Source organism: Aspergillus pseudodeflectus, assembly GCF_044049435.1.
Source record: "Aspergillus pseudodeflectus strain CBS 756.74 chromosome Unknown BJX68scaffold_20, whole genome shotgun sequence".
Classification (NCBI taxonomy): domain Eukaryota; kingdom Fungi; phylum Ascomycota; class Eurotiomycetes; order Eurotiales; family Aspergillaceae; genus Aspergillus; species Aspergillus pseudodeflectus.
This window is the reverse complement of record NW_027263796.1, coordinates 417,594-438,133: the sequence shown is the minus strand read 5'-3', so window position 1 is coordinate 438,133 and position 20,540 is coordinate 417,594. Positions and strand designations below refer to the sequence as shown.

Sequence of the window (20,540 nt, the reverse complement as noted above, 5' to 3'; positions counted from 1 at the left end):
AATCGGCAGTATTAGCACCGGCTTGGCAGGCTTTCCGGGCAAAGATCAATAATACGCACTCTGTAGTATATATGTATCTACCTACTCTACTTCTGAACAAGAATGATCCCCTCACCCGCCGATCCGGCAGGCGGCTGATAACAGCGCACATCAGTCAACCCCACATCCGCCAATAGTTCTCTCCACTGCCCCTCTGTCCTCTCTCTCGCCCCCACCTGAAGCATCATCATAGCGCTGATACAAGCTGTGGCGAAATCACAGCCCTTATCGGGGATAATCGCCTCGTTGATGATGAGTCTCGAGTAGCCAGGTTTCATGGCTGCACTGATGTTCGAGAGGATATTGCGGGCCTGCGGGTCGGCCCAGTCATGCAGAATCCAGTGGAGATAGTAAGTTCTTGCTCCTTTTTCCAGTCAATGGTATTAGAGCGGGTTATTCCTGTATACAAGGGGGTGAAGGAAGAGGGGGATAATAATAAAAATGGGGATATTGTACCTTGAACAGGCTGAGCCGTGAAGAAATCATAGGCCATGAGTTTGGTCTTATCTGGGATATCGGAAACAGTGTCAATTACATGCGGGAGGTCCTGGAGTATCCGCTGACCGGGTGCATGAGGGAACCTTCGGTTGAATGCATGCAGGTAGTGGCCTTCGCCGCCGCCAATGTCGACGATTAAGACAGGCTCTGCCTGCTCCTTCTCCCGATCGCCAGATGATGATCCCTGCGTGTTGTGTTCTTCAAACCCGTTTAGAATCAGACCCTCTACATCGAACCAATCCACCCAATTCGGCGACGCCTGCTGCTTCACCGTCATCCAGGCCTGGAAGTCCGCTGCTAATGACGGGTTCTCTACTAGCCAGGCAAAGTAGCCAAGCGACGTGTTCTTGGCAAGCTGGAAGGGGGTCTCTTTTGCGGATGGGGGAAACGCATGTTTATGCTGCCGGAAGTACTCTGGAGCGTAAGTTGTCGTATAGTTTCCTATGTCGAAGCTGCGATGCAGGTTCTGTTAGATTATATTTGAAGTTGGGAGTACAAGCGCAACTGGGGCAGGGATGGCGTACCATGCCCGTGTCATTGCGATGAATGGAGGTGCTGCCATAATCGCAGTCAACGGCGATGGCTTGAAGGACTGTACACCAGCCTCTAGGATATACCCTGTTGAAGCCAGCACTCGCAGGATCTGGTCTATTTTAGTGTTAGTAACTGTGGGCTCATGGCCTAAGGAGGATACAAACAACGTACCAAGGAGAAGAAAGCTGGCCCCTGACTTTTCGGCAATACTCTCAGTAGTCACTTCCTCACCCTGGCCATCGCAGATAGCTTGGAAGACGCCAAGGTCGACGCCTACACGCATAGCCATGAGGAGAACCGGGCTCAAAACTACATCCTGGATGGCGGTCTCTGGTGGGGGAGTGATTGCGTGTAGGAGGTCTCGTGTGGCTTTTAGGGCTTTGATTCGGGACTCAGGGTTGAGCAACCCTGGGTCCGATTGCACCTTTTGCGTTAGAGCTGCGATCTCGTCTTCGAAAGACTGAGACATTGTTGTGGTAGAGGAGTCAGCGAGCCAATCCGGAAAAAAAGGAACGGTTAGATCGGGTAAACCATCTGCTAAATAGACTCTGACAGTAAGTCCAGAACACAATCGCGGAGAAACCACGATTAAATCCAAGCGAACTACCTGCCGTATTAATATTAATCTAATATTAATCAAATCCATATGGAGGACGTGGGGTCCAAAGAAAAGCCCCACTCGTCCCATTTAGTTTAATCTCGATAAAACTAACGAGATTGTCCGGCCCAGGCGCATCGAAGTGCTCGGACCAATTGATCGTACGACAAAGCAGTGCTGTCACTAGACCCTTGTCTAGTAGTCTCTTGAGGCCGTGCTCAGGCTTGCGCAATCTCCTCGCAACAACCGCGGCAGTCAGCATAAGGTGGCATTTAACGGAAACCTGCCACGGGTCTGCTTCCGGCCTATTTAAGATCTGAACCGCCGATTGTAATGTCTTAATTCTCGGATTGTTCTGCCCTGTCGCTGAACCACTTGCTTCCCATATTGGCCGACTGCGAGAGATGAGCAATTCATTTGGAGGTGTGGACACGGTGGACACCTCGTACTGCGGTGATCGACTCCTTGGCGTCTCGATCGCCATCGCAGTTGTTCAGATCGTTGTAGTCCCTGCCCGGTTTTATACGCGGTATATCCAGCACGTTACGTGCACTCTTGATGATTACCTCATTATTCCTGCCTTGGTCGGTCGCTATCTTTTGGAACCAGTTATGAGTTGTGCTAAGAAATGTGGTTGCGCAGATTGCAAGCCTGGGGCAATCGGCGTTATATATCGTATGTATGTATCCGATATTTCATCAGACATGCCGGAGTCGGGTGGTGACTGACCGTTGTGTGTTGTGGATGGATAGTGCTCCAGGTCGCAGGACTGGGATACCACTTTAAATATATCCAACAAACGCCTGAAAAGCTAATTGCTTTGCAAAAGGTCTCGCTCTCCCTTCTCTCCCTCTTTCTGAACCGACTGGCGCCAGGAACACAGCTAAAAAAGATATATATGCCTACGTTTAGGGTCTCCTCGCAAACCAAATCCTAGACTTTCCATTCACCGTCACCCCAGCAAAACTGTCAATTCTGCTCTTCTACCTCCGCATCTTCGAAACCCGCTCTTTCAAGATGCTATCCTATATCGTCGGTTCCCTTGTGTTGTGTCACGGAACCGGCGTCTTCTTCGCTGCAATCTTCCAGTGCTGGCCTATACAGTACACTTGGGACAAGAATATCGTCGGGGGATCGTGTTTCAACCAACAGGCATTTTATCGATATGTATCGCTGCCGAAAATCTTGACCGACTTTGTGATTCTGATTATGCCGATGCCGCTTGTTTGGAAGTTGCAGACGAGGTTGACGCACAAGTTGGCACTCACAGGGGTTTTTCTTCTAGGAGGATTGTATGTTCCATCCAATGCCCCTCGTTGCACCTTGCAGGAATCTCTGGCCTGGGAGGGGAATAATGCAAAGTATTTGTGATAGATGGCTGGGGCCAAGACTGACCAATTTTTTATTTCCTTGAAACTAGGGGCCTAGTAACCAGCATCCTGCGCATGGTGATCTTCTTTCAGGAGAGTGCATTGACTGATCCAACCTGTACGTCTGACTCTCTTCCCTCCATCCATCTGGACCTGGGTTCCACTAACAAAAGACCAGGGACCTCAGTTAACCTCGGCATCTGGACCGTGCTCGAAGGAGGGATCATCATTATCGCGGCCTGTCTTCCCTCCATATGGCCGTTGATTGTGCAGTTCCTCCCTAACAAGCTGAGGAGCAAGAACCGCGGTACTTCCGGGGCTGCTCGGGGGAATACATCGGCGGGGGCAAACCACCTGACCCCGAAACTGAGGGAAACTCTGGGCAGCAGGTTTTCTAGGCTTGTGGAGGGTGCGAGTAGAGGCGGGCGGATGTATGGGGCAAGTGACGATGGAGAAGAGTCTATGCACAGTCAAGCAAGAGTGATGCGCGATAATATTTCGCTGAGGAGCCTGAATGCGGATCACAAGGAGGGAGGGACTTAGAAAAATGGGCCCGTTTAGAAAATATACTCGGCCTAAATGTAGCAAAAATATTATAAAACTATTAACTAGCTCTACTTGAATACATAAATACTATGTTAAATATTTATCGCTACCGCGCGAACCAAACTATGTCGGGCACGACTTTGCCAATAACACAATCCGCCTGCTAGACACCCGTGTCAATAAGGATGCGCCGACATAGGGTGACTTTTCGTGCCTCGTCCTCTAATGGATGAAATTAGCAGAGATCAATCAAATGGCGGTCGCCGCGATCCATTGTTATATTGGTTCTTCCCCCAGTCCCTTCCCAATTTATGAAGGCACAAATGTTAGAAAACAAAACCAAAATAACTAGACTAATCTAGGTCAACATATGTACTCCGTCAACTCTGAATAACGGGTGAACCACAGACAGAGCACCAAGAGGGAACCAGCCGTAATTTTTAAATAATAAAAAGCGCGCATGGTGGAGGTTTAGATATCAGCAGCGCCAAGCGAGCATATTAGTATTCTTTAAATCTATAGGCTTTTATGCCCTTTTTTAGATATTCTAGCTTTAGTTCTATCAATATAGGCATAACTATATAATAAAAAAATAGAGATATTGGTTCCAACCTTTTACCTGTGCTTCCAGTGTGCTGAAGGGGGATAAATTGTCTGCTCGCCTGGCTGGTTTCAACTTAGTTCCGGTCCATTCTTCGCGCCTGCCCAGTACATCTTCTTCAGGAGAATCTAAACCGGGCTTTCTGCTGGCTCCGGATATTTTGGAGACTTCTGGAGAATACTTGAATGAGTGTCGCCGATCGTGGGGTGAGCATTCTGGCTGTATTCGAGTATTCAAATCTGGTTGTGCCTCCGGAATCGTTTTCCTCGATTTGACTTAGAAGCCTTACTAAAAGAAGTGATACGCAGCGGAAGCAGACTGGACGGCAGGCAGGTGATGAAGGTCGCTGAAGAGGCAATGCGGGTTGCTGTGGAATAGTACAGGTCTGACCTAGCTGCAGGTAAAGAAAGACCTTAGTTTCCACGTACCATGTGATAAGAGAGCTAATGGACCCGATGCGTTTAAGGGCTTATGGATAGAAATAAAAGAACAAAGGCCCATTCTCAGACATATCCTTGTCATCTCTTGTGTCTCTCCGGTATTGCGGAGGTATGGAAGAATACATATCTACTAGTCATAGCATATTCCATCTAGTAAGCTGTAATCCAGGGGACCGGGGAGGACATCGCGGTTTGTAATTCAACTAGTTTTTGTCACCAAGCAGCTAGTTGGTTTAGTGCGTGTTAGTCCAAAATAGTATGTCTCAGACTGCGCAGTACCAATGGGATAAGGGGGTATCAATAAGGAATAAACGCACAGGATATTTAAAAGTATGGGCAATATATCAAAAACCTTCAGAGTATGCATGCTGAAAGCTATCTAACCCGCTTAACGCTCGGTGCATAGCCATCTTCTGTTGAAGAGCACGCCACCCGTTTCAGAAGCACATGATGTCGAGGAGCAGATCCGCTTGACGGATGACGCATGGGTTGCACTGGGTAATCCGGAACGCGAGATTGGCGTGAAGTGGTGGAAGGCCATATACAAGGATCAGCTCGAAGTGGTTTCAACAAGAGCTCGAGCGTTCATTACTGCGTGGTGCAATGAAATGGCCAAGTATTGGGCCACTCGCACGGGGGATACCGTGAGGGAAGTCATGCAGGCAGTGAGCACGTTGAATAATTCGATGACGGACATCAACCAAACCGGTCTGGTGGATTAACTGGCTGTGTTCACCAATCCAGTGAAAGAAGCCGATATAATGAAGCTCCTATGCATAACATTGCCCCTTATAGTTTATATAGTTATAATCCATGACAGTTGTGTAGCCCCATTGTTAAAAACTCGATGACCGGAGTCATATCACGAGAGCGATCACCCAAGCCCTTCTGGATGCCCTCCACCTGGCGAAGCCCCCTCTGCCATAGTGCTTTCGCGAGGCTTCTAGAGAGCTCAGCGTAGATCCCAGGACACCAAACCTTGGCAGGACAGATGTATTACTAAGCTAGGCAACTTTCTTCCACCCCGCAGCGTCTCTCCAAACATGACCTCCTTTTTGCCGCTCCTGCTACTAATCATTTCCGTCATACCATGATGTCCGTCAAGTCCCAACTGGAGAAGCTCGCCAGCAAGGTCGAAAGAGCTGGAGTCCCCTGGGGCCTGGCAATCTATCGCACAACTTACACGCCTTTTTCCGACACTCACTTTGCCGACGTTATTGAGCTCATCACCGCGCTCGCTAAATACAGTGTGCGGAAGTTCGAAGACGCGTCCCCCAATGACTCTAGAAATGAGACTGCGAAATCATTCCTCCAAGAGAGATACGAACCAATAATCATGAACAACAAGTTTGAATTTGACGGGATGTCCCTCGACCAGATCCGTGCCCACCACCAAGCCCTGGTTGAACGTCCTGTTGGAGAGCGATCGATCACTAACGAGTGGTTCTGTGTACTTGTGGATGAAGAGGTCATGCAGACATTGGCTAGTGCTGACCCGGCTACCCTTATCACGACGCAGAACATTTCGGATGACTACAACAAATACTGGCTTAAGGTGGTGGAGTCCGACCCGGAGGATGAGGATGACAAAGGGTGGATGAAATGCTCACTTTATGGGGTCTGGAATTTGTGGGTTGATATGGATGGGCACACGCCAATGAGTTCCTACGAGGCGCTCTACCCCCGGGGGCCCTATTGCGGTTAAGCTAGGGTTGGATCTGTGACCTGGACAGCCAGAATCTCGCATGATGGTGTGCCCTCGAATGTATGCAAGAGCTTTGAGCCCGTCTACATGTCTGCGGGGCTCTTCGCAGGGCGGAGAAGCAGCTACGTACCAAGCGAAAGACGCGATTTGATAGATAAAGGGATCAGAGTGTGAATATGTAACTGCGAAGTCTTTGTTGATTCTGGGGCATCTCGGAAGACTCTGATCTAGTGCAATAGTGGTTGAGAACAGGCGGGTGTAGCTTATCGCAGGCCACGGGGCAGGACAACTGTAGTTCTTGTCACATTTACTCGTTACTGGGGTCATTATCCCAATGGTCAATTGTTTTATTCATCTGTACGATTCCGAAAATTCACCATTAGTTCTCACTTCTCACCCCCTTCGATTCGTCTAGCTCCACCATATGCATTCCGTCCCAGCTAGACCACGACTCAGGTACGCGCCGCAACCTGAAGCTAAGTAGCTTTGGAAACTCCGGGAAATTCTTCGACGAGTGCTCGCGAACCGGGTCGCGAAAGCTTTTATCTAAATTAGTCTCCTCCAATGCATCGAGGATAAGCCCCGACTCGAAGAAGGGAGCAAAGAGCAGCTGGAAGGGACGATGGTACATGTTCATCTCGCGGATATAAATCAAGTCGAATTGTTCCGAGTCGTACGTCCACGGCAAAGTCACATTATCTATCTCGAATTGACAGTTCGGGGGGGACAAGCGTAGGTTGAATGGGCGAGAGGTCTACCCCTGTAACTCGAGCAGCTGGATATTCATCGCCAACGTCTCTAAAATATATTAGCACCAGGATACGCAAAGCGACTTCCACATATATGGCCCAGCTCCCAGTGCCTGTTCCTACATCGAGGATAGCCTATCTAAATCAGCCTCTAGAAAATAACAGCAAGCATCTTGATTACCTGTTGGTTAATGACTGGTGCTAGAAAGAGACGATCCTCGAAGGTTATATTGTACATGTGATGCGCTAATCTTTGTGGCTCTATGCCTGATCATCATTCGGGCCCTAAGCAAAAGAGGTTAGGTATAAACTCTAGACTAGGGCCCATCTTACTAAAGGAAAAAGCTACAAATTTAGTATGCACCATGATGCAAAGCATGGTAATATCGCCCATTTTCAAAGCGATAATCAAATACTGAAGGTAACAAGCTCTGGGTCGAATCTTCAGGGCTACCAGAAAATGCAGAATTGTTATCATTAAGGTGTTCTTCCGGTAACTTACGAAGAGTAGTAGAAAAATCCGGCGTGGACTGGCCTGAGAATGCTTCGAGGACGGACATCGATCAAACTGGCCTGGGGTATTAGCTCTGCCAATCTACATAGTATAGGCACTGGCAACGATGGAGATGCAGAAGTTTCATTGAACTGACCTCTTTAGAATAGAGAGAAGCGCTGTAGTTGCCACAATAGTGGTAGAATATGAGATTTTGTCTTGTTGATACGGAAGTTAAGCCCTCCTTGACCCCCTAAGCAGCATTTCCTGATCCAGCATTCTCATGCCTGCTGGCCCCGAGCGACGCCTTGGTAGGGAGCCTTACAGTGGGTGATCACCTGACCCCTGATTTCTCCTTACTGTTTTTTTTAAAAAACCAAATCTCAAGCACTTGTATCTTAACTAATATGTCTTCAACTAAAGTATTAAATTACTTCATATTTAATATTACTGGTGGTGGTGGAATCAGGCGTCAGGTGATCACCCCACTGTGCCAAGCCTGGCGATTTTTGTCCAGCCGCCCATGTTGCCTCCAACTTGGCTTCCTCTTTACCCCTCCCCTTGTCTTTTACATCCATTACAATGACAATCATTTCCACTCTGACCGGGCTGGCCAGGGACGTTGAGAAGAACAATGTACCCTGGGGCTTGGCGATCTATCGCACAACATACACTCCTTTTTCTAACACACACTTTCCAGAGATCCTTGAGCTTATTACCACCCTCACTAAATATAGTGTACGTGTATATGAAGATACGACTCCACATACCCCTAATAAGGATGCTGCCAAATCCGTACTCCAAGAGAGATACAGCCCTATTATTATGAATAATAAGTCAGAATTCGATGGGATGACACTTGATGCCATCCGCGCCCACCATCAAGCCTTGGTTGAGCAGCCTGCTGGAGAGCAACCCCTTACCAACGAGTGGTTCTGTGTGCTTGTCGACGAGGAGGTTGTGCAGACACTGGCTAGGGCCGACCCGGCGGCTCTTATTGCCACTCAAAATAGCTTGCATGACGCCAATAAGTATTGGGTAAAGGTTGTCGAGTCAGATCCAGAGGACGCGAGTGACAAGGGTTGGATGAAATGCTCAGTTTATGCCCTCTGGGATTTGTGGGTTGATATGGATGGACTCACGCCGATGGTTGGATACGAGGACCTCCATGGCTGGGGGGTCTATGGCGGCTGAGCTGGGCCTGCCATCCGGTCACGAGCTTGCATGCTCAGCTTTGGCAAATATAGTGAGTTGGCTGTGAGGCGGAAATCGTATGCTTTTCGGTGGCAAGCTGCCTTATGTTCTTTAATCAATGCTTTCTCTTACTACCCGAGGAGAATGCCGCTTGTCACGCACGACATCCAATGTTCGTTGATGTCTCTGGTATCTGCTAGGAGCCTGCGTTACAACGCTTGATGTATATAACCCAGTTACTGGCTCAGAAATCGTGCCAGTAATATCTTGCGTTTTATCACTATTCATTTAACAGGGTTGTCATATAACACCCCTCTCACAATTCATGATTCCATCACTCTCCCACTGGTAGTCCTACCCTGAGACCTAGCATCGCTGTGTCACCAGCCACCCACCCTGATCAGAGCATATAGTGGTTATCATCGTGGTCCACCTCTTCCAACCTATGAAAAAAAAAACGTCAGTCCAATCAGCCAGTAAAAGTACCATCATTCATGGCATTCCAAGATGACATTCCCGTTATGGCATCCATATCAGCCCACAAGGTCCACAGTCGGTAAGTAGAACACTTCATCCACCCTTCATCATCTTCCTCTGCTGGACCAGTCTCCACCACCTTGACCCAGTATGCAGTTATCTTGGCGATGAATGTTCCCCTGGCACTCAGGGCAAGCAGCTGCTCCTTCTCAGCCGCAGCCAGATGCTCAACGAGTTCATCATCGATAACAACGCAGAAGGTCTCGTTCGTCAAGGGTCGCCCCCTCTCCTCTTCCGCGGGGACAGCTTCGAGATACTGCTGGTAGTGCAAACGTACGTCATCGAGAGACCTCCATTGAAATGAACCTTGTCCTCATGCACGAGGGGCTTGTAAGACTGGACTAGGGTCGCCTTGGCGGCTTCTCTGCTTTCAGGGGTGCCATTGGAATCCCTATAGCGGCGCACATCCTCCTTAATGAGTAGTTCAATGAACTCAATTATCTTTGCAAAGTGGGCGTCGGAGAGCGGAGTGTATGTCATGCGGTAGATAATACAGCTCTAGTGTGCGCTGGTTTGCTGAACGTCGGTGGTGAGGTCGAGCAAGGGCCGGAACGACATGCTGTGGTAGTACGTTAGGGAAGAGGGTTGAACAGGAAGTTGACGCTTGCCACTTGGCAGGCGAGCTTACTAAGTAAGCTACGCGACTTTCGTTTGGTTGCCAGCGCCTGCTCAAACTTTTGACTCCTTTTTACCCCTCACACTGCTCATTACCCACATCAATCATAATGTCCTTCTCCCCGCTGGTCAAGCTCGCAAAGAAAGTTGAACGGGCTGAAGTCCCTTGGGGCTTCGTGATCTATCGCACAACCTACACCCCCCTTTCTGACACCTACTTTGCTGAAATTATTCAGCTCCTTACTGGCCTCGCCAAATACAGCGTACGCAAATGGAAAGATTGGAATCCTAATGACCCTGCAAAACTTTCTGCCAAAACTGCCCTACAAGAGACATACGAACCAATTATCATGGATAACAAGTCTGAATTTGACGGGATGACCCTAGACGCCATCCGTGCCCATCATCAAGCCTTAATTAAGCAGCCTGTTGGAAGCAGAGAGCGACCTATTACCAACGAGTGGTGCTGTCTGCTTGTCGACGAAGAGGTTGTGCAGACACTAGCTGGGGTAGACCCGGCCGCCCTTATCACCACCCAAAACATCGTCGAGGACTACGATAATCATTGGGTCAAGGCCGTTGAGTCAGACCCCGAATACGAAGATGACAAGGGCTGGATGAAGTGCTCGGTTTTTGCTCTCTGGAATCTATGGGTTGATATGGACGGCGACAGGCCGATGAGATCGTTTGAGGCGCTCTACCCCCGGGGACCTTATTGTGGCTGAATTCGGGTAAATGGAATCGGGCATCAATGGCCTCGCTCTGGAGGAATAGATGATGAATGGCTAGGGTGATCTACGTGATTCCAGCACGAGACGTGGATTATGGAAGCCTCAGTAGAAAGGTGTTACTAAAACGACCACCGCCTGGGCTTGGGGTTTTGCTTAAAGTTAACCATGACCAATTCCCTCGGAGGCTTCTGAACGTACAGGAGAGATTCACCCCACCTCCGGGTCACGGGTAGTCGGGTCATTCTATTTACTTGCCGGTTCGAGACGGCCATGTATTTCGGTTTATACTTTTTATATCAAAATGATGTGACGATAATCCTTGTCAGATACGACCTTTTGAATGATATATGCACAAAATTTCTCGCTGCCAGCGAGGATCGAGGAATTAGGGTGTATTGAAGTTTGATCTTTATTAGCAACAGGCAACATGTTCACAATATACATTCCAGATATTTATATCAGCACACAAGACAAGCAGCCTGCCATAATGGAGGGAATAAATTCACGTATAGATGATCATAGCCAATGCCCGAGTTATGAGAAGGATCTTAAAAAAATAAATTGGTGCTATATCAAAAATAAACACCCGGGCATTGCAAGAAACTACCACCAGGGGCAGCGAGAAAACCCACAAGTGGAAAATGCGAAGAAGAAGAACCCAGCGTGTTTTCAAGTGAGATCGCAGAAAGTGGTGTCATTGACAGCATCCCCAAGCCAGCGCTACGGGGACCCATTTGCCCCGTTTGCAATACAAATGACGGGAAGCCTGTGGATGTACTTGCATTATTATACGTGGTTCGCTCACTTGGTCGCTTGCTTGTTCACTGTTGGCCACCTGGGCGGGGCGACACCCTGAATGTACCTGCTCTAACCACTGTGCCCAGACAGGGTTAGGATCATCAACCGTTCTTATCCATTTGATGCGTCATAGATGCAGATCTGGTGGGGGCAAAAGGCAATGACTACGCCCGCCATGCTGCAGACTTGCGCGTTCAGAGCAGCGGAAAATAAGGCGCTTGTCGAGTCTATCCACGGTGTATCATCCAACATAATTCAGAAGTCCATTAACGATTCCATATACCTCCACATCAAGGCTAGAAAGGCCCTTAACAACCTTCGGCAGGATCCGGCGGGATCAGCTACTCACCCTACAGTCCTCCTTGTGAGTGCACTCGTGAGTAACGAGGTGCGTTTTTCTCCATCTTAAACCAACAGTCCTGACAGACACTTAAAAGTCCAACTAGGCCTTTGGTACAAATTTTGAAATTCTCACGGCGCATAAAGAGGGACTAAAGCCTCTCGTCCTGATGATGGGCGGTCTGGATGACCTTGAGCATCTGATGTTGTCTACGATATATCAGTAGCGAACCTGTCAGCTCTTTGTATGTATTGATCGCTGTGGCTAATTTGAGTTAGGGGTGCTCTTATACTAGCAGGGCCTCAAAACACTGAACCCATTTCCCCGATGCTGCAAAAGTTCCGTGATGGGATTTTCCATGCGTCGAGAATTTTTGGCGGGGAGGGAATCAGCACAAGGACTGCATGATCCTTACATCATTATCGTTTGTCGGCCTTCGCTTCAACACAGCCCCCTGGCACACACAAATCCATCCAACGCTGAAGTCCCTCCTCGAAGCGTTTCGACGTCTGATTCGACATCTCAGGATTGGAACTCTCTTCCCCGAAGTCACTACACCCACAGACAACAATCTTTTTGTCATAATTCAGCACCAACTTCTATCTACCCATTACAGCCACACGGCTAGTAATGAAATCGAAAAAGGCCGGCGCCGCCATCACCCCAACGTAAACGAACCTCTCCGCCTCTCCCTGATCATTTACCTCTACACACGCGTCTCGGACTTCCAGAACCTACCAATAATGCGCTGCATGCTCCAGACCTTCAAACAGAGCCTCGAGGTAGCGTTGCCGGGGATGCCTTTATCATCCTTTCATGCATCAGCACCAGACCTGCTCTTCTGGCTCCTCTTTATCGGCGGCATGGCCTCACAGGAACATAGTCCGCATTCCTGGCTCGTCAGTCACCTCGAGGATGTCGCCCGTATCCTCACCCTAGAGGATTGGATGACGGAGGTGCGGCCCCTGCTCGGCGAGTTTTCTACACGGATAGGCCGGCGCATACGGGGGCGGAGGACCTGTGGAGTGATGTGACGCTTCTAGCGAGTTCGTACCGGTATACAGCGCCTAAGCCACGGCTTGTTGTTATTGGAATGCGATGAGCGTGTTGGCGACTGCGGCACGGGGAGGTATCAATATGCTTTCCATGGCCTAGTGGCCGGTTTGATAGTTACAGAAGTTTAACACGTGCGAAATTAATAAGGTGACAACTAGATTGCCCGGGAACTACTTTAACTAAGGCCATAGAGGATATCTTTCTCTCCCGCGAAGGTTGGTTCTAAACCTTCAGCGTTATTCTAATATTCTATCTTCATTCTTGGAATCAGGCTGACACAACCAACAATTTAATCCTTATTATACCTTTTCCACTACTCTCAACCCTCAGAAAAGCCAAGCACCTTATAGCCTTGTAGGTAATATTCTTCTTAAGTCCTCACCAATCTTAACTATAATTTAGCGCCTATTATCTATAAAGCAGTAGTATTCTTGGGCTTATTTAACTTCTAGCCATGTTTAGAAGTGTGGCTTATCTATCGCGAAGTGGACCGGTAGCCCTGTTCCCCACACCCTGTGGTCCTATATACCAAAAGCGCCTGTGCTACAGCCAATACATCCCCGAGTTTGCTCTCTTGAAGACGGAAGAAACAGCTGCTGCATTCATATCGGGCATCATGACAGTGTGGCGTGTCATCTCATCCAGAGCTCAAAGTTTAGAAGCGTGCCCGAACAAGGACGCGCAAAGCAAAATTTGGAAAGTAGAGTGGGTCGAAATCGAAGTCATTCAACACCAGAACTTCCGTTAACCGACCACGTGCAACTCTTGGAATCGAGACGTATTATATCTCAGCGCTATCCACCATAGCCCATCGCGCCTTCAACCGCTGGTACGCCTTCCGCATGGACCACGCCCGTATATCACTGGTCATGCTAATTATCCCCACTAGTGAATCCCGGTCTTCTTGATCCGTGAAATATTCTCCGTACAAGGTAATCGCGATAACGGCATTGACTAATGCAGGTTGGATCTGGCGATGGCACAGAGCAATTCCGCATATCTCTAGGACGATCGATCGGACCTCTGCTTCGGCTTTTCGATGGGTTGCTCGATTTGCGGTCCTAAAGAATCCCCCGCAGTCAGAAGAGAAAGGAATAGACATAGTTTTCGGATACTGTCGAGACGCACTCAAGCTGCGGATTCTCCGCGGTCAGGATCAGTTGGGCGAGTCGGAGATGCTGGATCGCTGTCACTTGGACATCGAAGCTGTACCAAATCGTCGGAAAGACCTCGCCCTTTGATTTCTTTGGTTTGAGATCCAGGAGAGGCTTCAACTCTTCCGAGGAATTATGGAGCAGCAGCTGCTCTTGGCCTTTGAGACGCCCTTCGAAGTTGAAGTGAGGATGTTAGCCAACAACCGCCAGATAAGTATGTTCTTTGGGTTTGGGGCCATTCTCACACCACTGTTCCGATGACTTCTCAGTCCAGCACCATGTGGCAACCTGTCCAGCAAACAGAATCATATCATCAGCGATGGAAGCATTTGGCCAGCGATCCGAGTCGAAACGCAAATGCGGCACAGTCTCTCTCGTCAAGGCGTAGTATGTTTCCTGCCGGATGGTGATCCAATAACAGGCACGTGCAAGTGAAGAACGAATTGGAGATGTGCTCATCGCGTCAATGATCGTCTGCGTGATACCCAAGAAATTGACCCGTTCGAAGGAATAATGATGGGTCTCGGTGTTCATGTCAGCTCCATCATCATCGACATCCTCTTCGATTTCCTCATACTGGCGCAGTATGACGGTCGCTGCCATAATATTCTCCTGCTCGACGGGATCCTGGATCTTGGGGAACTCGATCAGGTCCGGGATGCATTTTAGCATGTACTCCATAGCGGTAGATTCTTTGAGCTCGGGGAGCAATTGGCCGCAGTATACAATACCACGATCGGTGCGGTACTGTGGAAGACGGTAGAGGCGACGCGAAGATGCTGCGAAAATGGCGTTTTGGAGAGTGGGACAGTGCTGTGCTCGACGGGGGACCACGAGTTGGAAATGCCGTTGCTCGTCGCAGTGGTCAAACTGTTTCATGTTATTCTCATCCTCAGCTGATAGAAAGAGTAGTTATCCTACCCATGCCGACAATTCTTCAATAAAGTACCGTAGCAAGCAGGATTCTTGGATGTGATCAAACGCTGTAGGGCCCTCGACGGGGGATCGCGTAGCGGGACGACGGGTCTCAATTCCATTCGCCCTGGCAGAAATTTGATCCTGGGAGCAAATCACTTCTCCAGGATGAGTTTGATCCTTTGTGCTGTAGCCCGCGGATTCCGTTGGCACAGTATTGTACGGAGCACTGTGGAAGCTGGTGGGTAGCGATGCCGGAGAGGAAAAGTTTAGTGCTTCGGTGGCCGCGGGCGATTCTCCTTGCGTTTGATGAGGGACGGCAATATGAGCAGTATCAACTGCATTGTAAACGGTGCTATTACCCACCTCCCTGGAATCAGCCTCAAGAGTTGAAGAAGCATGATATAATGCCCGGCTTCCCACAGCCGGTTCGACGTCCATGGGCGCACGAGGTATCCGATCTCGATCTCCGCCGGAGCCAAGTGGCGAGGAGCCTGCAGGCGGCGATGCATTCGCAGTCACAGTTCTCTTTGGTGACCTCCAACCCCTTGGCTTGCAGTTGACCCATGTCTGACTCCCCGAAATACCGGCTTCAAGTTGTGGAGATCCACGGTGATAAGAGAATCTGTTCTTAGGCGCAGGATTGCACTCAAGTCCCTTGACCTCACATCGTTTGCAGACCGGGCGTCGCTTATCACCTGTATGTAACATTCGTTAGCATACTTAACTCCTAGGGAGAGGCTAAGGGCCGTCTGCTACATTTCTGGTGACTTGCTGTTCGTATCCTGTTAGCCAACACACACATAGATCTAGGCCTTGAACGGGAACGAGGGCATTACCTCGGCAGTTCAGGCACGGGGTTTGCGCCGGAATGGTACTTGGCGACATGTCTCGCTGCAGATATGTCGACTGCAACCCTCATCAGAGCGGACGACTGCAGTGTGTTGCAGGGAAACGATCGGGCGGCAGCATCAAATGGAAAACGTGGGGCCCGGGGTTCCGTAAGCTTGCCCCGCGCAGTTTGGCTGGAGAACCCGCATTCAGGTCCCGAGTCCGAGGTCGGACATCCTCCGGCCAGTCGTTTGCTTGATTCCACATCGTTGGTAGCTGGTGTCCAGTACGAGATAATGCGCAAGGGTAATTTGGTTTGATTCGGGGTGTCTACACGAATTCTGACGCATACCCGCAAAGCCTAAATTATCTGGTGACAGTGACGCGTGACCGTAGAATGAAGTTCGCCTTGTGGGGACAAGAAATTTGAGTGAATCACAGTTATGATACTCTGGTGAGAAGCATCTTGGTTGCTATCAAAGTGGTTTGGCGAGATCGAGATTTTTTTTATCGTAGCTGGAGGTCCTTCGCTCCTTCCCCAACAATACAAGGGGGAAATGTCTGTCTCTAGCCAAGACACCCATTGTGAGTCCCACTCATTCTTGGCGGCTACAAGTTTACTGCGAAAATTCTGCATCTGCGAAGTCGATTTAGATCTGCAGCTCTCAAAGAGGGTACAATCTACCTAAATGAGTATTGAAGCATCAACGGGAACTTGTATACCATCGGGTCAATTCGAGTATGAGGAGGACCTAGGTTAGTGGAAGAAAGCATTTAATGTGCTTCTAGACAACGGAAATGCACAACAAAAGCACGTTAGACCTTCTGTCCACCCGCCACAATTCCCTGGCTTACTGTCTCAATAGCAGTCCTCATGAGCTCCCGCTCATACAGCTCTTGGCCATCCCCGAACTCCTCATCCATTTCCTCAAGTGTCTTCCCTTTAGTTTCTGGAACCAACAGGAATGCCCAAATGCCCGCCAAGAAACACCAAACCGTGAAAAAGATATACGTTCGATACCCCTGCGTCTCCATCATCGGGGGTGTGGCGACTCCGATGACGAAATTGGACAGCCAATTGATGCAGGTTGCCAGTGCCACGCCCTTGGATCTCGATGCCGTGGTGTACACCTCCGAGGGGAGCGTCCAGCCCAGGGGTGAGTACGAGACGCCGAAGATGAGGATGAACAAGAAGGCAAATGCAACGCACGCCCACCCGGCATCCGTGTGGTTGAGCCAGTCGTCCTCGAAGAGCCCGCTCAGGACGGCGATGACGAGGTAGCAGGTCGCGCAGCCAAACCCACCGAACATGGCGAGCGGACGACGGCCGACGCGGTCGATGGTCACAACGCAAATGAAGACGCCCACAAGCTGCAGGATGTTGAAGACACCAGAAAGGATCAGCGACATCTCATCATCCTGACCGAGCGACCGGAAGAGCGTTGGCGCGTAGTAGATGAATGCGTTGATTCCTGAGAACTGCTGGAAGAAGCTTACGCCGACAGCTACGGCTGTCCGCCGCCAGTTCTTTCGCTTGAGCAGGTCCAGCCAGCTGTACACCTCGAGCTTCCAGCCCTTGACACCCGGATGCGCTCGTTCTTCGACGAGGCGCTGGAAGGTGATCTCCGTGAGGATGCCGCGGTATTCGACCTGGACTCGCTCGTCGATGGCGGGGAGGCTGCGGAGCCTGGCTAGGCTGATCAGGGACTCATCGGAGCGGCCTACCAGTGCAAGCCATCGTGGAGAGAACGGGAAGATGTGGATGCCGATTCCCAACAGCGTTGAGCATACCATCTGCAGGCCGAGAGGGAGTCGGAAGGAGATGGAGCCGGGCATGAGTCGAGTACCAAATGTGATCCAGTACGCGACGACGACGCCAGTGACTAGTGAGACGGATTCTAGGACCAGGAGGGTGCCGCGGAGGTTCGGAGGGGATATTTCGGAGATATAAAGAGGTGCTGTCTGGGAGTCAAGTTAGTAACCGGCTGCAATGTTGGAAACGTAGATGAACAGGGGATGTACCATGGCCAAAGTACCGACGCCAATACCACCAATCGCCCTCCCAGCGACCAGCATCCCATAGTTCTGCGCAGCCGTCTGAATAATGGCACCAATATTGAAGATGACGACCACAACAGTCAACGCATATTTCCGGGAGATCTTATCAGCCAGGTATGGCATGAACAAGCACCCAACAAACGCCCCCAACAACAACATCCCCGTCATGAACCCCGTGCCAAACGCAGTCTCAGTCTCCGGAAATGTCGAATGAAACTGGTCCATCACGTTGATGATCGAGATGACGCCCTGGTCGTATCCAAAGGAGAACCCGCCCAAGGAGGCCACGAATGCAGCGCCGAACACGTAGCCCGATGAAAAGAGACCGCGAATCCCGTTGGGGCCGTATGCGACAGCAGACTGACCGAGCTCACTGTGGACAACATCGGCCTTCAAGGTCGTGTCGACCACTTCGGCGTGCACTAAATCCCCATGTCGATCTGTCGCGGACTTGTCGACGTCTGTGCCGGTGCCTGTACCTGTGCTTATGCGTTCGCTCATTGCTGCGCGGAGACTGCAGTGAAGAGGTGAGTTCTTATCGTGATAAATTGTATGGATTCATAGACGAGGCTCCTCGCAAGCACCTCAATCTATCCTTATAAAGCATTAGTCACATGATGGGGAGAGAGTCCGGGGCCCCGAGATCCAGCGATTGAGTTGGAGTGAGCCATTTCTTCCGACAATTCTGGGGATGCTCAGAGTGCCAAGTGGTTCGGGGATGCCGTGTGGGGAATAAAATTACCGGTTAAGGAGAGAAGCGGCGACGGGCCTTGGGCAGCAAGAAATCACTCGATGGAGAAAGCCGCGGCGAGCCCATTCCACTTGTGGATTTGGAGATCTTTGACGCTGCAGTTCCGCCCCAGCCCATCCACGCCGGGGCCGCGCCGACGAGTCCATTTGACAAACTATCGCCGATGGTTTGCGGATTGCCTTCCTCTGGCGCTGGGCCAGACACGATGATATGGTCTTCCCTGCGGAGAGCCTGCCCAGATGAATGGAGCACATATGAAGTTTGGAGCTGGCTAAAAAGCCAAAGCCTGGTCGTGATTTAAGAACTTGTGCATTCCTTCGGAGTACTCCAGTCTCTACTCGTATCTCATTGCATGCTACCTCATTATTTGACACCACCTCATCAGTCCTACAACCATGTCTCCAGCAAACCGCCGCATCAAATTCGCGCTTTTCGGCCTTGGCCGACTGGGAGCACTTCGAGCCCGCATCCTCGCCTTCCAGCAGCCCCGGATCGAACTTGTCGCTGTGTGTGATACAAAACCAGACACAGACAAATGGGCCGCAGAGAACCTGCCACAATCAGTCAAGTACTTTTCAGACCCGCAAGAATGCTTGCAAAACTCAGGCGCTGAAGCCGTCCTCATCTGCACTGCCACAGCAACGCACGCACCATTGATTATTCAAGCCCTCGATCTGGGCTTGCACGTTATGTGTGAGAAGCCCGTCTCTGTAGATATTGCGACCACCCGGCAAGTTGTTGAGAAGGCTGCTTCGAGACCGGATCTTAAGTTTCTCGTTCCATTTACTCGTCGATGTAAGTAGCACTATAGTGCCGGTCTTGTATTCCTGAAATCAGAGACTGACTTCCGTCAGATGACAAGTCCTACCGCCAGGCAAAAGCCCTGGTTGAGAGGGGCGACCTCGGTGAAATTCATGCTGTCGAGACGACTGGTATTGATATGGCAGACCCCAATGGTAGGCCCCCGCCCCAAACCCTTTTTTTCTGTATCGTCTCCAAGACCCGATAAACTAACCATCCATGCCGAGCAGCTTTCTTCGTGTCCTTCTCCGAGCAGTCCGGTGGCATCTTTCTGGACTTCGGCATCCACACGGTTAGTCTCAGACCTTGTCCCCACCCCGTCTCACTGCCCTGTCCACTAACATAGCATTAGGTTGACGCCGGACGCTACCTACTAGACGTAAAATCCAACCTCTCCAACCCAAAGAAGCAGGTCAACCGCGTAATCGCCTTCGGCCAATGCGCCGTCTACACCGACCTAGCCAAATACGGCGACGCCGACAGCGCCTGGGGCCTAGTCGAGTTCGCCAACGGCAAGGTCTTCAAGACATACCTGGGTCGCACGCTGACAAGCGGGTTTGAAGACACGTCGCGGCTGTGTGGGACAAAGGGACATTCCATTATCAGCAGTGCGAAGAATTCCAGTGTGGAGATTCGCGACGAGTTTGGTATACGCACACAGTCTGTGCCGGATGCGTTTACGTTGTTCGACGAGACGTTCGTGGCGGACCTGGCAGAGTTTGCGGATGCGGTGCTTGAGGATAAGCCGATGACTTGTGAGCCCGGGGATGCGTTTGAGGCGGCCAAGATCTGTGTTGCGCTGCAGTATTCGCTGAGGAATGGGGTGCCTGTTTACTTTGATGATGAAGGGCTGCCAATTATGGGATAATGTACGAGGTTGTTGGGTATAGTACACATTATATAGAGAATTGACGTCTAGAGATTCATCGCAGTAATGCAGCGACTGTACGCAGTGTACATTTTATGTTCATCATAGCCCCATTCAGGCTATAGACAGCTATGGAGGTGCTCACGGTCTGTTGCCATGAAACGTTTGTGCGGCAGTTCAATTGTCATATAACAGCGGAGGAACAGTCAGTTGTCCCTTGGTCAATAAGTGCTCTTTCTCAGTCGGCTTATAGGAACTGGCCTCATACAGTTGCTCAGCCTGAAAACCTTCAGCAGTTCACAGCCAAAGGCCTTACTA

The 20,540-nt window shown here is 50.2% G+C and overlaps 12 protein-coding genes across 12 annotated transcripts; 8 read left to right on the top strand and 4 right to left on the bottom strand.

Moving 5' to 3' along the window:
* Positions 1-77: 77 nt before the first annotated feature.
* BJX68DRAFT_237029 (S-adenosyl-L-methionine-dependent methyltransferase) lies at positions 78-1,675 on the bottom strand. Its single transcript, XM_071040117.1, has 4 exons — positions 1,243-1,675; positions 1,062-1,185; positions 496-989; positions 78-403 (listed from the first exon to the last, which is right to left on the bottom strand). Exons 1-4 carry the CDS (start codon positions 1,538-1,540, stop codon positions 87-89), a joined length of 1,233 nt encoding a protein of 410 aa, XP_070899383.1. The 5' UTR covers positions 1,541-1,675; the 3' UTR covers positions 78-86.
* Positions 1,676-1,923: 248 nt separating this feature from the next.
* Positions 1,924-3,655, top strand: BJX68DRAFT_237027 (uncharacterized protein). Its single transcript, XM_071040116.1, has 5 exons — positions 1,924-2,253; positions 2,312-2,348; positions 2,422-2,498; positions 2,582-3,157; positions 3,218-3,655. The coding sequence occupies exons 1-4, from the start codon at positions 2,074-2,076 to the stop codon at positions 3,038-3,040; spliced, it is 753 nt and encodes a 250-aa protein (XP_070899382.1). The 5' UTR covers positions 1,924-2,073; the 3' UTR covers positions 3,041-3,157; positions 3,218-3,655.
* Positions 2,791-3,655, top strand: BJX68DRAFT_91497 (uncharacterized protein). The gene has a single exon (XM_071050003.1). The coding sequence runs from the start codon at positions 3,115-3,117 to the stop codon at positions 3,580-3,582; it is 468 nt and encodes a 155-aa protein (XP_070899381.1). The 5' UTR covers positions 2,791-3,114; the 3' UTR covers positions 3,583-3,655.
* Positions 3,656-4,690: 1,035 nt separating this feature from the next.
* On the bottom strand, positions 4,691-5,414 carry BJX68DRAFT_237024 (uncharacterized protein). Its single transcript, XM_071040115.1, has one exon. The coding sequence runs from the start codon at positions 4,991-4,993 to the stop codon at positions 4,826-4,828; it is 168 nt and encodes a 55-aa protein (XP_070899380.1). The 5' UTR covers positions 4,994-5,414; the 3' UTR covers positions 4,691-4,825.
* A 273-nt stretch (positions 5,415-5,687) lies between these two features.
* BJX68DRAFT_237023 (uncharacterized protein) lies at positions 5,688-6,720 on the top strand. The gene has a single exon (XM_071040114.1). It carries the CDS (start codon positions 5,717-5,719, stop codon positions 6,329-6,331), a length of 615 nt encoding a protein of 204 aa, XP_070899379.1. The 5' UTR covers positions 5,688-5,716; the 3' UTR covers positions 6,332-6,720.
* Positions 6,721-8,155: 1,435 nt separating this feature from the next.
* BJX68DRAFT_266716 (uncharacterized protein) lies at positions 8,156-8,767 on the top strand (the record flags this gene model as incomplete). The annotated part of the gene is made up of 1 exon (XM_071045598.1): positions 8,156-8,767. One exon carries the CDS (start codon positions 8,156-8,158, stop codon positions 8,765-8,767), a length of 612 nt encoding a protein of 203 aa, XP_070899378.1.
* Positions 8,768-9,997: 1,230 nt separating this feature from the next.
* Positions 9,998-10,961, top strand: BJX68DRAFT_237021 (uncharacterized protein). The gene has a single exon (XM_071040113.1). The coding sequence runs from the start codon at positions 10,030-10,032 to the stop codon at positions 10,642-10,644; it is 615 nt and encodes a 204-aa protein (XP_070899377.1). The 5' UTR covers positions 9,998-10,029; the 3' UTR covers positions 10,645-10,961.
* A 662-nt stretch (positions 10,962-11,623) lies between these two features.
* On the top strand, positions 11,624-12,014 carry BJX68DRAFT_266713 (uncharacterized protein; the record flags this gene model as incomplete). Its single annotated transcript, XM_071045597.1, has 2 exons — positions 11,624-11,836; positions 11,895-12,014. The coding sequence occupies 2 exons, from the start codon at positions 11,624-11,626 to the stop codon at positions 12,012-12,014; spliced, it is 333 nt and encodes a 110-aa protein (XP_070899376.1).
* Positions 12,015-12,192: 178 nt separating this feature from the next.
* On the top strand, positions 12,193-12,822 carry BJX68DRAFT_266712 (uncharacterized protein; the record flags this gene model as incomplete). The annotated part of the gene is made up of 1 exon (XM_071045596.1): positions 12,193-12,822. One exon carries the CDS (start codon positions 12,193-12,195, stop codon positions 12,820-12,822), a length of 630 nt encoding a protein of 209 aa, XP_070899375.1.
* Positions 12,823-13,625: 803 nt separating this feature from the next.
* On the bottom strand, positions 13,626-15,354 carry BJX68DRAFT_266711 (uncharacterized protein; the record flags this gene model as incomplete). The annotated part of the gene is made up of 4 exons (XM_071045595.1): positions 13,626-13,905; positions 13,973-14,168; positions 14,244-14,868; positions 14,920-15,354. 4 exons carry the CDS (start codon positions 15,352-15,354, stop codon positions 13,626-13,628), a joined length of 1,536 nt encoding a protein of 511 aa, XP_070899374.1.
* A 1,206-nt stretch (positions 15,355-16,560) lies between these two features.
* On the bottom strand, positions 16,561-18,303 carry BJX68DRAFT_255202 (sugar porter family MFS transporter; the record flags this gene model as incomplete). Its single annotated transcript, XM_071043004.1, has 3 exons — positions 16,561-17,706; positions 17,767-18,175; positions 18,254-18,303. The coding sequence occupies 3 exons, from the start codon at positions 18,301-18,303 to the stop codon at positions 16,561-16,563; spliced, it is 1,605 nt and encodes a 534-aa protein (XP_070899373.1).
* Positions 18,304-18,948: 645 nt separating this feature from the next.
* Positions 18,949-20,222, top strand: BJX68DRAFT_266709 (putative NAD binding Rossmann fold oxidoreductase; the record flags this gene model as incomplete). The annotated part of the gene is made up of 4 exons (XM_071045594.1): positions 18,949-19,348; positions 19,408-19,509; positions 19,585-19,646; positions 19,707-20,222. 4 exons carry the CDS (start codon positions 18,949-18,951, stop codon positions 20,220-20,222), a joined length of 1,080 nt encoding a protein of 359 aa, XP_070899372.1.
* Between the last annotated feature and the right edge of the window lie 318 nt (positions 20,223-20,540).

Coding starts and splice junctions, on each gene's coding strand:
- BJX68DRAFT_237024 (XM_071040115.1), bottom strand. CDS start 4,993: ATGCATACTCTGAAGGTTTTTGATATATTGCCCATACTTTTAAATATC.
- BJX68DRAFT_237023 (XM_071040114.1), top strand. CDS start 5,717: ATGATGTCCGTCAAGTCCCAACTGGAGAAGCTCGCCAGCAAGGTCGAA.
- BJX68DRAFT_237021 (XM_071040113.1), top strand. CDS start 10,030: ATGTCCTTCTCCCCGCTGGTCAAGCTCGCAAAGAAAGTTGAACGGGCT.
- BJX68DRAFT_91497 (XM_071050003.1), top strand. CDS start 3,115: ATGGTGATCTTCTTTCAGGAGAGTGCATTGACTGATCCAACCTGTACG.
- BJX68DRAFT_237029 (XM_071040117.1), bottom strand. CDS start 1,540: ATGTCTCAGTCTTTCGAAGACGAGATCGCAGCTCTAACGCAAAAGGTG. Junction 1,186..1,242: donor GGCCAGCTTTCTTCTCCTTG/GTACGTTGTTTG, acceptor ACACTAAAATAG/ACCAGATCCTGCGAGTGCTG. Junction 990..1,061: donor ATCGCAATGACACGGGCATG/GTACGCCATCCC, acceptor CCTGCATCGCAG/CTTCGACATAGGAAACTATA.
- BJX68DRAFT_237027 (XM_071040116.1), top strand. CDS start 2,074: ATGAGCAATTCATTTGGAGGTGTGGACACGGTGGACACCTCGTACTGC. Junction 2,254..2,311: donor ACCTCATTATTCCTGCCTTG/GTCGGTCGCTAT, acceptor GTGGTTGCGCAG/ATTGCAAGCCTGGGGCAATC. Junction 2,499..2,581: donor AGCTAATTGCTTTGCAAAAG/GTCTCGCTCTCC, acceptor GCCTACGTTTAG/GGTCTCCTCGCAAACCAAAT.